This window comes from Python bivittatus, unplaced genomic scaffold (genome assembly GCF_059951505.1).
Source record: "Python bivittatus isolate LINGU-HERP-01145 unplaced genomic scaffold, Pbiv_v1 ctg000060_np1212, whole genome shotgun sequence".
Lineage (NCBI taxonomy): Eukaryota > Metazoa > Chordata > Lepidosauria > Squamata > Pythonidae > Python > Python bivittatus.
Window position 1 is genome coordinate 17,662,769 of NW_028277044.1, and position 12,528 is coordinate 17,675,296.

A 12,528-nucleotide genomic window follows, 5' to 3' on the forward strand; every position below is an offset into this window, starting at 1 on the left:
GGTAGGTAGGATGAAAATGAAATGTGTGCAGAATTCAGTTACACTGGTTGATTACTGACATAATAATGCACACCCTCAGGAGATTCAAAGTTTTCATCTGACACACTTTAAACTATGAATGTAGCATAACTCAAATGCCTTTCAATAAAACTAATTTCTGTATAAAAGACGTGGGCTGATATATGCTGAGAGGCAATGACAGACAGAGATGGTAAACCACTTTTTCGTTCTGGTGTAAGTTCAGGGAGAGGGACGCAGTTGTCCCAATTGGTTGTGGACAATTAAAGGTTGTGGATTGAAGGGATTCTTCTGCACTCCTCCTCTTATTTTCTTTGTTGGATGACAAAATTTTGCCTGCTTCTGGGATCCTTCTAGAGGTCTCTGTGAAGGCAATAATCTTTTGATATCCTTTGATTTCTTTTACATTTTTTATCTCTCTTCCCAAAAGGGGAAAGAAAGGGAGAGGGAGACCAAGTGCCTGTCTGTCTGTCTGTCTGTCTGTCTATCTTATATGGCAGCCCATCTTGAAAAGCACAACTGTGGGTGGCTCATAGCAATAATAAAACCAAAGACAAGAAAACCCACAATCTCCAGTCCATCGAGCCGTGCAATCCTTGGGCCCCAACCTCAACCTATCCCAGTGCCTTAAGAAAAAGCCAAACCTTCATGGTTTTCTGGAAGGCTAAAAGGGTGGGAGCTGCCAGATCCAGGGGAGAGGTATTCCACAGGGCAGAGGTTACTAAGGAAAAGGCACACTTCCTAGGCCCCACTAGATGGCATCCTTTAAGGGAAGGGCCCTGGAGTGTGCCCACCCTGTCTAGCCTGGCAGAACAGGCAGACACCTCCAGGGAGAGGCGGTCCCACAAATAACCTGGCCCCATGCCATCTAGGGCTTTAAAGGTACTAACCAACACCTTGAATTGCACCCAGAAAGAAACTGGGAGCTGGTGCAGTTCACACAGCAACAGTACAACTTGGGCAAACTGAGGGGTGCTCAGCACTGTGCGAGCTACTGTATTCTGGACCAGTTCTGATTTCTGAGTGGTCTTCAAGAGCAGCCCCATGTAGAGCACATTGCAAAAGTCCAGCTGGGGAGTGACCAAAGCCTCCCAGTCCAGGAATGGGTGCAACTGGCACACAAGACATACCTGTGCAAAGTCCCCCCCCCCAACCACAGCTGCCACCTGCTCCTCAACCAGGAGCTGCAAGTCCAGGAGGGCCCCCAAATTGTGCACCAGCTCTATCTGGGAGAGTGCTGCCCTGCTGAGAGTCAAAGATAACATACTGCATCCAGGGAGGGGACAAAAACCCAAAGCCAGTCTGTCTTGCTAGGGTTGAGTCAGAGCCAGTTCCTCCCCATCCAGACCCTCACAGCCTCAAGGCACTGGGTCAGCCTGAACTGGCCTGCTGTCCTTAGGCGTAGGAATACAGTAGTTTTCCAGCCATCATTTTTGACATAAAATTCAATTCTTAATCCAGGGAACAGCATCTTGTTCTTCATCTGAGACAGCACAATGTCTTGCGCTCCCATGCCCACTGATTCTCCCTTTACAAATTCCCCACTAAAGCAAATTTCACTTTGGTTCCTTTTTAGAATCAGATCCAGACTGGGAAAAGAAAATGTGAAAGTGACTTGCAGGGGAGAACTAGAGGAAAGGATTAAGTGTTTTTCTCTCATCCATTGATTTTCTTCTCCCATTACCCCAAGAGAACCATCAGTTTGAGACATGGGGAAGTGTTTAGTCTGAGGGATTTCTTATACCCTAGTAGAATATTACTATTCCTTTCTTCTGCTACACTGAGCAGGGCCAAGCCCAAGTGGAATCATAACTCAATGTTAAAGGAGTTTGTTTGGTCCACAAAATGCCGAACCTTGTAGCAAAGTGGATATTTTCTAATTCTTTAGAAACTTGCCAGATAGTATTTGATAATATTGGACAAAACGGAGAAATAATTAAATAGGTTATTTTATTTTTCTCTATAAAATGTATGCACTGCAATTAGGAAGACAAAATATTGCCTTATAATAGTGAATATTTAGGAAAAACAATTCACTGCTACAAGATGGTGGTTTGTGTCCCAAAATTAAATTAAATCAAAGTGGTGTGAACTATGCCTATGAATTGTTAAGAAGATTTAGGACATATAAAAATAAATACATTTTTGCAGATGCATGCTGTGGAAATTATTAATTATATTTGAAATGCTTATGTCGGTGATTCTCAAAATTTGCAGTAGCAGTCTCCTAAAAGTATGTGAACAATACCTCCTGTGAATAAAATTAATGATCAAATTGGTGTTAGGGTTGGGTAACTTTAAATAATGCCATTTTAATTTATAAATCACAGGAGTTTTCAAACTTTACAATCCAGAAACTGCCCAATGTGGACTTATGTATGCAAATTGAGAAACAAAGCCCAGATTCGTTTATCCAGCATTCCTATATTGCCTGCACAAGCTTGATCAGGAATTATTGTTGGTTGCACAGTCAGCCAGATGTTTAGACTGGATTTGGCATTTTTATCCACCTATCGAATCATTCCCAAGGACCTGGGATAGGAAGATGTTGTTGTCTGATGGTGTTAAAGGTACGTCTCAGGATGTACGCTGTTCCAAGTAAAGCTGCCTTTTGCAATTGACTGATGGTGATTTTGTCAATGCTGATGGTCTTCAAGTGGTGCCCCAGATGTTTTGGGATTGTACCTAAGGCACCTATAACTATTGGTACTATCTTTGCTTTCTTTTGTCCTAGTCATTCCACTTCTATTTGCAGGTCTTTATATTTTGTGATTTTCTCTGCCCAATGTGGACTTATGTTTTTCTTTTCTATTCTGCTGTCTCCAGGTATTGTAATGTCCACTATCCAGAATTTATTAATTAACAATTGTTAAGTCTGGGTTGTTGTGTGGCAGGTGCTTGTCTGTTGGATTCTAAAGTCCCAGAGCACTTTAGCTTCTTCATTTTCTACTACTTTGTCTGTTTTGTGGTCCCACCAGTTCTTGCTTGCAAGCAAATGGTATTTCTTGCAGATATTTCAATGCACCATTGTTGCTACTTTGTCATGCCGTTGTTCGTAGTCAGTCTGTGCGATCTTCTTGCAGCAGCTGACTAGGTGGCCCACTGTTTCTTCAGCTTTTTTGCAGAGGTGGCATTTGCTTTCTGTTGCTGTCTTCTTGATTCTGGCTTTGTATGCATTTGTTCTTAAGGCTTGGTCTTGTGCAGCCAGAATTAGCCCCCCTCTTTCTTCAACTTTCCTGCTCTTAGCCATTGCCAGGTTTTGTTGTTATCTGCTTTGCCTGCTAGTTTTTTTGGTGTACTGGCCATGTAATACTTTGCCTTGCCATGTCTCTTTTCTGTTCTTCATTTGGTATTTCTTGTAGGCCAGTAGGATTTCTTTGGTATTCAGTAGGCCTTCATGGTGTACTAGCTTCAGTGCATCTTCTTCACTGTCCTTCAGATATTCTTCCAATGCCCTTTTTTCTTCTTCAACTCTCTGGTGTACTTGTAATTCCACACCCAACTATGCTTCTTGGTAAATAGTCTGTCAATGTCGCTGCATGGATTAAGGGCACGATTCATTGTCATTATTTTTCTGGTCTTCCTATCCAGGGTTTTTATTTTAGCTTGAGTCCAGCCCACTATTCCAGCTGTATATCTAATGACTGGAATTGCCCAGGTGTTAATTGCCTTGATGGTATTTCCACCACTGAGTTGAGCTTTAAGATCTTCTTCATTCTTCTGATGTATTCACTGCTAACCTTCTTCTTGACTTCAGTGTGCTTGATGTTGTCAGCCTGAAGGATGCCCAGTATTTGTTGTGATCTTCATCCAGACTCTTGATGTTATTTCCATTGGGCATCTTGATTCCAGTTTTCACTATTTTTCCTCTGTTGATGATAATATTTGTCCAGTCCAAACTCCACTGCAATATCCTGGCTGTATATTTGGACATGTATATATTCGGGGGACGCGGTGGCACAGCGGCTTAATGACGCTGAAAGTTGCCGGCCAGAAATGGTCGACGCTTCAGCGGTTCGAGTCCAGCCTTCGCGTTAACAGGGTGAGCTCCTGTTTCCTCCCCAGTTCCTGTCAACCCAACAGTTCGAAAACTCACGTGAGTAGATAAATGGGGACTCTCACTCCAGTGGGAGGAAAAATACTGGCGGCGCCTTGCAAAAGGAGTTGGGAGCAGTTGCCGGGTAGCGCAACCGCGCGCGCCCGAAAAGGGCGCGAAGCAACGGAAACCCCCCTCCTGCGCTCGCCAGCTGGGCTCTGCTCTAGGAAGGAGGCTCTGGCAAACCACTTCCGAAACACCTTGCCTTGAAAACTGCAAGGACTCGTCCAAGCAGTCACTGCAGAGTCGGTAACGACTGAGCGCAGATTAAAATATATATATATATATTTGGACAGTGTTGAGCAGCAATTCCATTTCAAATGGTGTTTTTCCATACAGCTTCAGATCATCCATGTAAAGAGGTGGGATAACCTGGAGGATGTTTTTGATGTTTGATAGCCATGGCCTGACTTGTTCAGAATTGTTGACAGAGCAATCAATGCAATGACAAACAGTAGTGGTGATAGTGAGTCTCCTTGAAAGATTCCTCTCTTGATGTTAACCTCTCTCAGTCTATCACCATTGACCAGCAACTATATCTTCCATTGTGCCATTGATCTTTGCACAAAACGTCTGATGTTTCTGCTGACTCCTGTTATGTCTAGGCACTTGATTATCCAATCATATGGCAGGGAGTTGAACACCTTCTTGTAATCAATCCAAACTACATTCAAGTTGGTCTTCCTTCACTTGTAGTTTTCCAAAATCATCTTGTCAATTAAGAGCTGATTTTTTGTTCCTTTGCTGTTGGGGCAGTTTCCTTTCTGCTCAGGTGGAAAGAGCTTGTTTTCAACTAGATGCTATTGGACTGCATCAGCTACCACATCAGTTAGCAATTTGAAAGTTCTTGGTAAGGAGGTAATTGGCCTGTAGTTGCCTGGTGCTGCCCCTTTTGCTGGATCTTTCATTATCAGGTAGGTTTTGCCAGATGTTAACCAATCTTCAATTTCACCTCCTTACAGTATGTTGTTAAGCTGCTTGGCAATGAGTGGGTGCAGAGCAGTCAGATGTTTCAACCAAAAACCATGCAGTTCATCTTCACCTGGTGCTGATCAATTCTTGATCGTCCTTGCCCATTTCTGCTGCTATTACAAGTTCTTTCATTTCATTTCTTTTTTATTCTTATCCACCTCTTTTATCCAAGCTGCATTCTCATTGTATTTCTTTGGGTTATTCTATAGCTGCACCCAGAACTGCACTGTTTCTTCTTTGTCAGGTATTGACCGGTTCATTGCAGTCTCTCCATTGATGGATTGGTAGAAACATTTCTGATTTGACTGAAATTGGAGATTCTGCCTATAGTGTGCAGTTTAAGTTTTATATCTGCTGATCTCCTTGGCTATGGCTGTTATTTGCTGGTTTTTTATTTCCAGTGCTTCTTTGGTCTTCCTTGTTCTAGATAATATTTCTTGATCAGGTATTTTTGGTCTTCTTGTTCTTCAGCTTCTTTTCTTTCATTTGTTCTAGCTTGTTTGCATCTGGTCAGCTTATTTTCCAACCTGATCTTCTATTTTGATAGTGCACTGTTTGGCTTTTTTTCTTGTTTGTTGATTTTTCATCCAAGGTATTCAGTTATAACTGCAGCCATGATGTACATTAGTTGGTTTGTTTCTTGCAGTGACCTGGTGCTTATATTTGATGTTACAGTATTGGTATCTTTTAATACTTGTGCTAGCTGTTTCTTTATAACAAGTTTCAGTGCAGGCAACCTTATTCTGTTCTTTTTTGTGCTGTTCTAGATGCTCAGCTATTCTTTGTTTCAATTCTTCTTGTTTTTTTAGTTAGAGGGCTTTGTTCTTTCTGAGGACAAGGTAGAGGAGAGGATCCCTGGTTTGGGAATGAAAACAGTTCAATAGCTATGCTGGTTTCCTCTACTGCCAGCTCCCCCTGGTTTGCCTCTACAGTCTGAGCTACTTCTGGCAAAGCTTTGGTTTCTTTGCCTTGGGTAGACCTTTGTAGTTCTTCCAATTATACATTATTTTGTATTATACATTGATGTTGATCTGCTAGCCTCTGTTCTGTTATTTCTGATTCTGGATGTTATTCTTTCCAGAACTGGTACATTCTTTTCAGATATCCTCTTCTCATTGGATTTGATTTGTAATAGCAGATCATTATTTCTTTATTTTCAATCTTTGTATATTTGCAACAAGTAAACAACTTTTCTTCCAGTAGTCCTGCAGCTTCTGCCCCAGTTGCTCAGCCAATAGTCCTGAGTCCTGTAGGCCACTTGTCACCAGATGTCCAGGAACTAAAACTGCTAGCACGATCCTTTTGACCCAGGTGATGACTGATCTGATATACATTTCTGTAAATTATGTCTCACCATATTGTTTTTGAGAGAGACAATCTTCGTCTGGCTCCTCTGATGAGACCTGTCCAGTATGATTGAACTGCTGGCATAGCTCTCATCCTCCTTGGAGCACTCAAGCCCCACAACCATGTCAAGGTAGTGCCTGACTGGGGGTTATTATTATTATTACTATTGTTGGTCGCACAAGCAGCCAGATGTTTAGACTGGATTTGGCATTTTTATCCAGCTATCAAGTCCTTCCCAAGGACCTGGGATAGGCAGAAGTTGTTGTTTGATGTGTTAAAGATATCATCGCAGGATATAAGCTGTTCCGAGTAAAGCTGCCTTTTGTAATTGACTGATGGTGATTTTGTCAATGCTGATGGTGTTCAAGGGTGGTGGTGGTGGTGATGGTATTATTATTATTATTATTATTATTATTATTATTATTATTATTACTGCTGCTTTTGCCCCTTTAGTGGGGATCCCAACCCACAGTTTGTAAACTAACTCTTGGATTAGGAAATTATACACAATCTTTTCTTATCAAACAATTATCTTTTTATATATTACCTTTATTCCTTTTTTGTTTATATGGATTTGTAATTTTGATTGGAAAAGGAATGAGAGTTCTTAGAGGAAGAACTTAACATTCTCATGAAGTGACTAGTAAGGCTTTTTCCAACTACTAGAAGAGAGATGAAAAATGATCTGCTCCTGGTAGTTCAGTTTGCTATAGTTTAACAAATAGAGACATTATAAATCTTCACAGCTTTACAGAAACTATAACAGAAATGTTTTCCAAATCTCTCTTCTTCGTGGATTTATGTCTGAGGACTTTTCAGATATAAATAATTCTTTCTTTGTGAAAGAAAACAAAACAAAGTAGAAAAAATGTACATGGGTAGAAATCTAAAACCAAAGCTTTTTCTAAGTATGTGTGTGTGGCACATACAGTATGTCTACACAGGAAACATTTTAGTTGTAGCTATAACCAGTGTTGGGGCCACAATTATAACTCCAAGTAGATAATTTATGAAATCATTACAGGAATGTATTTCATGTATCTAAATATGGAAGAATAATAGTGACTATGACATGGAGAGAAAATCTGCTGATTGTATTTCTTTTGGCATTTTCCTGTTTGAAAAAAAACCCTTCTGGAATCTTCTGTGCTATCATCAGCAAATCTGGCCACCTCACTGTTCACCTCAAGTTCATTTATAAACATCTTTTCCTTTAGAGAACTATTTATTCCTGCTCTTTGCCTCCTAGATAAATAGTATACTTAGAGAATACATACTTATATAATAAGTATACTATAAGTATATACACTAATACATACTTAATTCTACTTACAGAATACTTATATAATACATACTTCCTTCAGAACTACAAGATCTACTCAGGAGCCTTTTATAAGAATTTGCTAAGCGCTTTTTGAAAAGTTCAAACAAACAGTCACTAAAGGATGTCTACTATTCACATATTTCTCTCCTTCTAAAAGAACTCAAAGAATTAGTGAAATGGAATCTCTGTTAATAGAGCATATCAGAAACCATGCTCACTATTCTTCAGCAATACTTGTCCTTCCATGTATGTGATATAGAATTTTAAATTTAGTAGGTCCAACAAATGCTCACATCTTTCATTAACCTTGGGTACCACAGAGGATTAAATCCAGAGTCACTTCTTTGTTTGGTTTCATGATAAATTATTCCAAAGCACAGTCTGTTAAAGTATCTCTATATATTATTTCTTTGTCATGACCAGAACATGCTTTTATTCAGTCTGTGTGAGGCAACTTAAAATCACCCTTGACAACAACATTTCCTCTTTTCCACAGCCTCTCTAGTTTCATTCTTCATTTCAAAACCATCTTGAGAATTTGAGTTAGCAGGACAATATCACTAAATATTTCCAGCACTGAATTATTTTGGTACCTGCTACTGTTATTTGTACCAGTTCTGGAAAGGAGTGTCATTTGGGGCTTTTTAGTCTAGCCCAGAGGCAAATGAGAGGGAATATGATTGAGATGTACAAAATTATGCATGGTGTGGATAAAGTGGACAAGGTAAAGCTATTTTCCCCTTCCCAAAATTCTAGGACCAGAGGTCGCTTAATGAAATTGAGTCCTGGAAGAATCAAGACAGACAAAAGGAAGTATTTTTTACATGAAGTAATTGAACTTTGGAATTTGCTACCATGAAATGTGTTGCTGGCTACCAACTTGGCTGGCTTCGAAAAAAGTGTTGGACCAATTCATGGAAGTCCTGGGGATCAATGGCTGTTAGCTTTGAAGATAGTGTGACTGTCTCTGAAGTCCATCTATAGGGAAACTAGTGGACTTCTCTGTGCTCTCGTTGGCCACTGTGAGAACAGACTGCTGGACTGGATGGGTCAGGGGTCTGACCCAACAGGGCATTGTTGTGGATTCAATCTGAGGAAGGTGCACAGCACTGAGGAGAAGAACCATGTTTAATGCAAGGATCATTGGGTGCCTGCTTTACAAGAAAGAGTGACCCTGAACAATGGAAAAGCAAAGATTTTGATAGGAGTTGAGGGCTACAAGGTGAGAAATTCTAGGAATCTGGTTTGCTGGCTGCTTGGGGAAGCTAGGCAGATCCTTGTCAGTGTACCTGGGGTTAGTTTTATTGTCAGGCAAGATGGACCTTTCAGGAGGGCAGCAGAGCTGGGGAAGTCCATTGTGAAGGAGATGGAATGTTGAGGTCATCAGCTGACAGAGGATGGGGTTTCTCTATGTTGCATTTCCCTTGTAAGGGCTGCCCTTGGGCTGGGCTGTGAGCAGGTGAGGGGGTTTCTATTCTTTGGTCTAGATGGGCTTGTATGGGGGCAGGAAGGGTCAGTTTCAGTCTGATGGAGATTAGGCAAAGAAATGAACTGGGTTTGACCCTGGTCATATCCAAAAGACAAATGGGGAAAAGTCTCCATTTTGTTTGTTAGGTTTATTTTCTCCACTACAGGCACTGCTTATGTTCATAAAGCTGAATGCTTGATTTAAAGGACATAGATATGGCAGGCCTTGGGAAAAAGTGATAGAGTATAACATGATCATCCTGAAGCATTTCAACACAACTGTGTTCTGCTTACTTGAAATATAACCTGGTGTATTGACCACATAGTGATGACGATAAATAATCTCCTTCATAATACAGAAGAAACTATGGGCTCACATAAACAACACCTCCTGTTACTTCAGAACTAGTTAATAGAATGTGTAATGGAATGTCTATATTTTTTGTGTGTATCACTTTAAAAAATATTGTTGAAACATAATATTATAGAGTGGACAAATTAATATTTTATTATAATGCCAGTAATATATACTTTACTGTATATGTTAATTTTCCTTACCATTTATTAGTGTAATGGGGGGCAGTGTTAATTACAAAAACAGGATCTTTTCATTTATATGTAAATTGCATACATTGCAGAACATCTTGGATGCCCTTATTTCAAACTACAGATGGAAAAAAATATGTCTCAATGTTTTATATGTTATAAAATCTTTTGAGTTTGTTTGGTTAGTTTGGTAGGAAAGAAGATGTAGATTTGGCATCCCCCTTGCATGTTAATGCTTTATGCACAAAGCTTTTCTTCTCTCTCTTTTTTTTAAAAGAAACCCTTTTTTTAAAGAAGAGAAGGGTTGTCAATCATCCTCACCAAGGGCCTGGGTGAAGAACCATGTCTTCCAGGCCCTTTGAAATACCAGTAGAGTGGGGGCCATTTGAGTCTGGGGGGGAACCTGGTTCCAGAGAGCAGGCACTGCTACAGAGAAGGTACATTGCTGAGGTCCTGATAGATGGCATTGTTTAATTGAAGGAACCCAAAGCGTGCCAACCCAGCCAGATTGAACCAGTCAGGCAGATACTATGGGAAATAAGTGGTCCCTCAAGTAAACAGGCCCTATGCCATGTAGGGCTTTATAGGTAGTGACCAGCACCTTAAATTGCACTTGGAGGCACACTGGCAACCAGTGCAGCTTGCGAAGCAGAGGTGTTACATGGGCATACTGAGACATGCCCACCACTGCCTGTGCTGCTGCATTCTGGACCAACTGAAGCTTTTGGGTGGTCTTCAAAGGCAGCCCCACATAGAGCATGTTGCAGTAGTCAAGCCATGAGGTGACCAGGGCATGAGTGACTGAAGGGTCCTCTCATATGTCATCCTGAGACTCCTAAAAGGAATCACAGGAGATAAATAAACTAATCATGTCCGCCGCCTCCTCCTCCTCCTCCTCACACCATTTTGGACTTAAGACCTCTCATCTTTTTGTTGACAGCCTGACCAAATCTCTGATACCAAAATGACCGAACGCTTTGACTGCCACTATTGTAAGGAGACGCTGTTTGGCAAGAAATACATTTTGAGGGAGGACAGCCCCTACTGCATCAAGTGCTACGAAAGCTTGTACTCCAACACCTGCGAAGCATGTAAGAAGCCAATCGGCTGCGATTGTAAGGTAGGCCTCCCTGCCAGTTGCCTGGCCTAAGCTTTCTTACTTGCCACGAAGTCTCTCCAAAAGGTTGCCCAAGGATCCTGCCCGAGTCAAGGGTTGCAAGGAAGAAACGGCTCCCCTGTGAATGGCTCAGATTAATTGGGACTTTTCAAAACAGCCAAAGCAGGGTTTCCTTATAACAGCTGGTCTATATGTTATTTTTCTCTTATCCTGAGATAAGCAGTCTTCCTGTTTGCGTTTGTTTTTCCCTTTTTGTATATTCTGCCTTTCTTTCTCTATATTAAAGCAAATACCGTGAAAACCAAAAAAGGCCATGGGTGCTGCTGGATTTGAGGGAGCCCACCCCCAACTATTGTCCTCATCCTAGCCTGGCCTGGGTGCTTGAATGATCCCCCAACTTAAAAGCAGAAGGAATTAACTTGTCTGCTAGGAGGACAGAGCTGGGAGAAAGGGAATGAACAGAACCCTGCAATAAAAGGAATAAAGACTTATTTGTCCCCCTTCAGCCTTTAACAGGTAACGGGAAGTAAACAAATAATAAATGGGCCTTTCTTCTTTCCTTCCCTCCTTTTTATACAATTTTAAAAATTATATAATTGAAAATCTAAATTGCAAAATATAATAATAATTTAACATGGAGCATAAGGTACTAACAGGATAGCATCAGAAATCCAGAAACAATTCAACAAACTTTCAGTGGAACCAGAAAAAAAAGAAGTGGTTCTGATCCACCTGGTCGTTCCAAGGTGCAACACAACACACGTGAGCATGGATTAGTTTACTATACCTTGGACTCCCCGGCCATGTCCTATTTAATATATGGCTTTTTGTTTGCTTGTTTTTGGCCTCACCGTTCTTCAGTCCTCAGGTACTTTGTTTAAGCTGGGCTCTCAGTGACTGTACAAGTTGGATGAGTGTGTCAGCTGCACTGTTGCTCCTTGACACACTGCGATGGACCAACCAAAATACCAGTTGCCTGTGACAGCCACAGGGCATAGATCCAGTTTTCAAGCCTGTCTTCCTATTCAGACTTGGTGTGATTAGAAGGAAAGGTCTGAAACTGAGGGGGGTCTAATTCTACGGCTAGCAGGGACGGTGTGGTCCAGGCCACTTCTGGATGCTCCCCACGTGGTCTCTGCAATGGAGCCAAAGAAGGTCCCACGCTGGGTAACGTTTTCATACCGTCTCTTTCTTATGGCTCCTGTAGCAAGAAAGGAACGCGGCAGGGAGAAAGGTTGCTCCACGCTAGGGAGGAAGTGGGGAAGATTCAGCTTGTGGTTTCCTCGTGAGGGATGCTGCCACTGGGAATTGTGTAGTCTCAAACAACGGGAAGGCACCAAGTTGGAGGAAGCTGTAAGAGACCCGGGGCCAGGATTTTCCTTCCGTTTTTTAAAAAAACATTTAGTGTTCCCTATCTAATAGTTTCCTCCTACTTCTTCGCAAACATTTCATTTAATAGGCTTATCTGCTGCTCCGATCAACAACTAACCGAGCAGCTTACGTACCTCAGCTGAAACAAAATTAAAACAACCCACTCCTCACAATCGCAACAACAAAGCAGTGCTGGCAATCCAGGAAAGAGAAGGAATCTTAGCGTCAGGAGTATCACTTAGCCAACAACCTACAGGAAGGCTTCATGGC

At 41.4% G+C, this 12,528-nt stretch overlaps 1 protein-coding gene across 4 annotated transcripts in view; it reads left to right on the plus strand.

Annotated features, from left to right (window-relative positions):
* The window catches only part of FHL2 (four and a half LIM domains 2), a 36,800-nt gene that overhangs the window by 14,482 nt on the left and 9,790 nt on the right, over positions 1–12,528 (plus strand). For 2 of the 4 annotated variants that reach the window (XM_088136575.1, XM_088136576.1), the window contains exon 2: positions 10,711–10,890. The exons of 1 other annotated variant lie outside the window; for it this stretch is intronic. In XM_088136575.1, the coding sequence (XP_087992701.1) occupies positions 10,735–10,890 (156 nt within the window). In that variant the 5' untranslated portion in view covers positions 10,711–10,734. Of the gene's footprint in view, positions 1–8,513; positions 8,980–10,710; positions 10,891–12,528 lie in introns of all 4 variants that reach the window. One more of the 4 variants, XM_088136577.1, reaches the window with a different exon arrangement.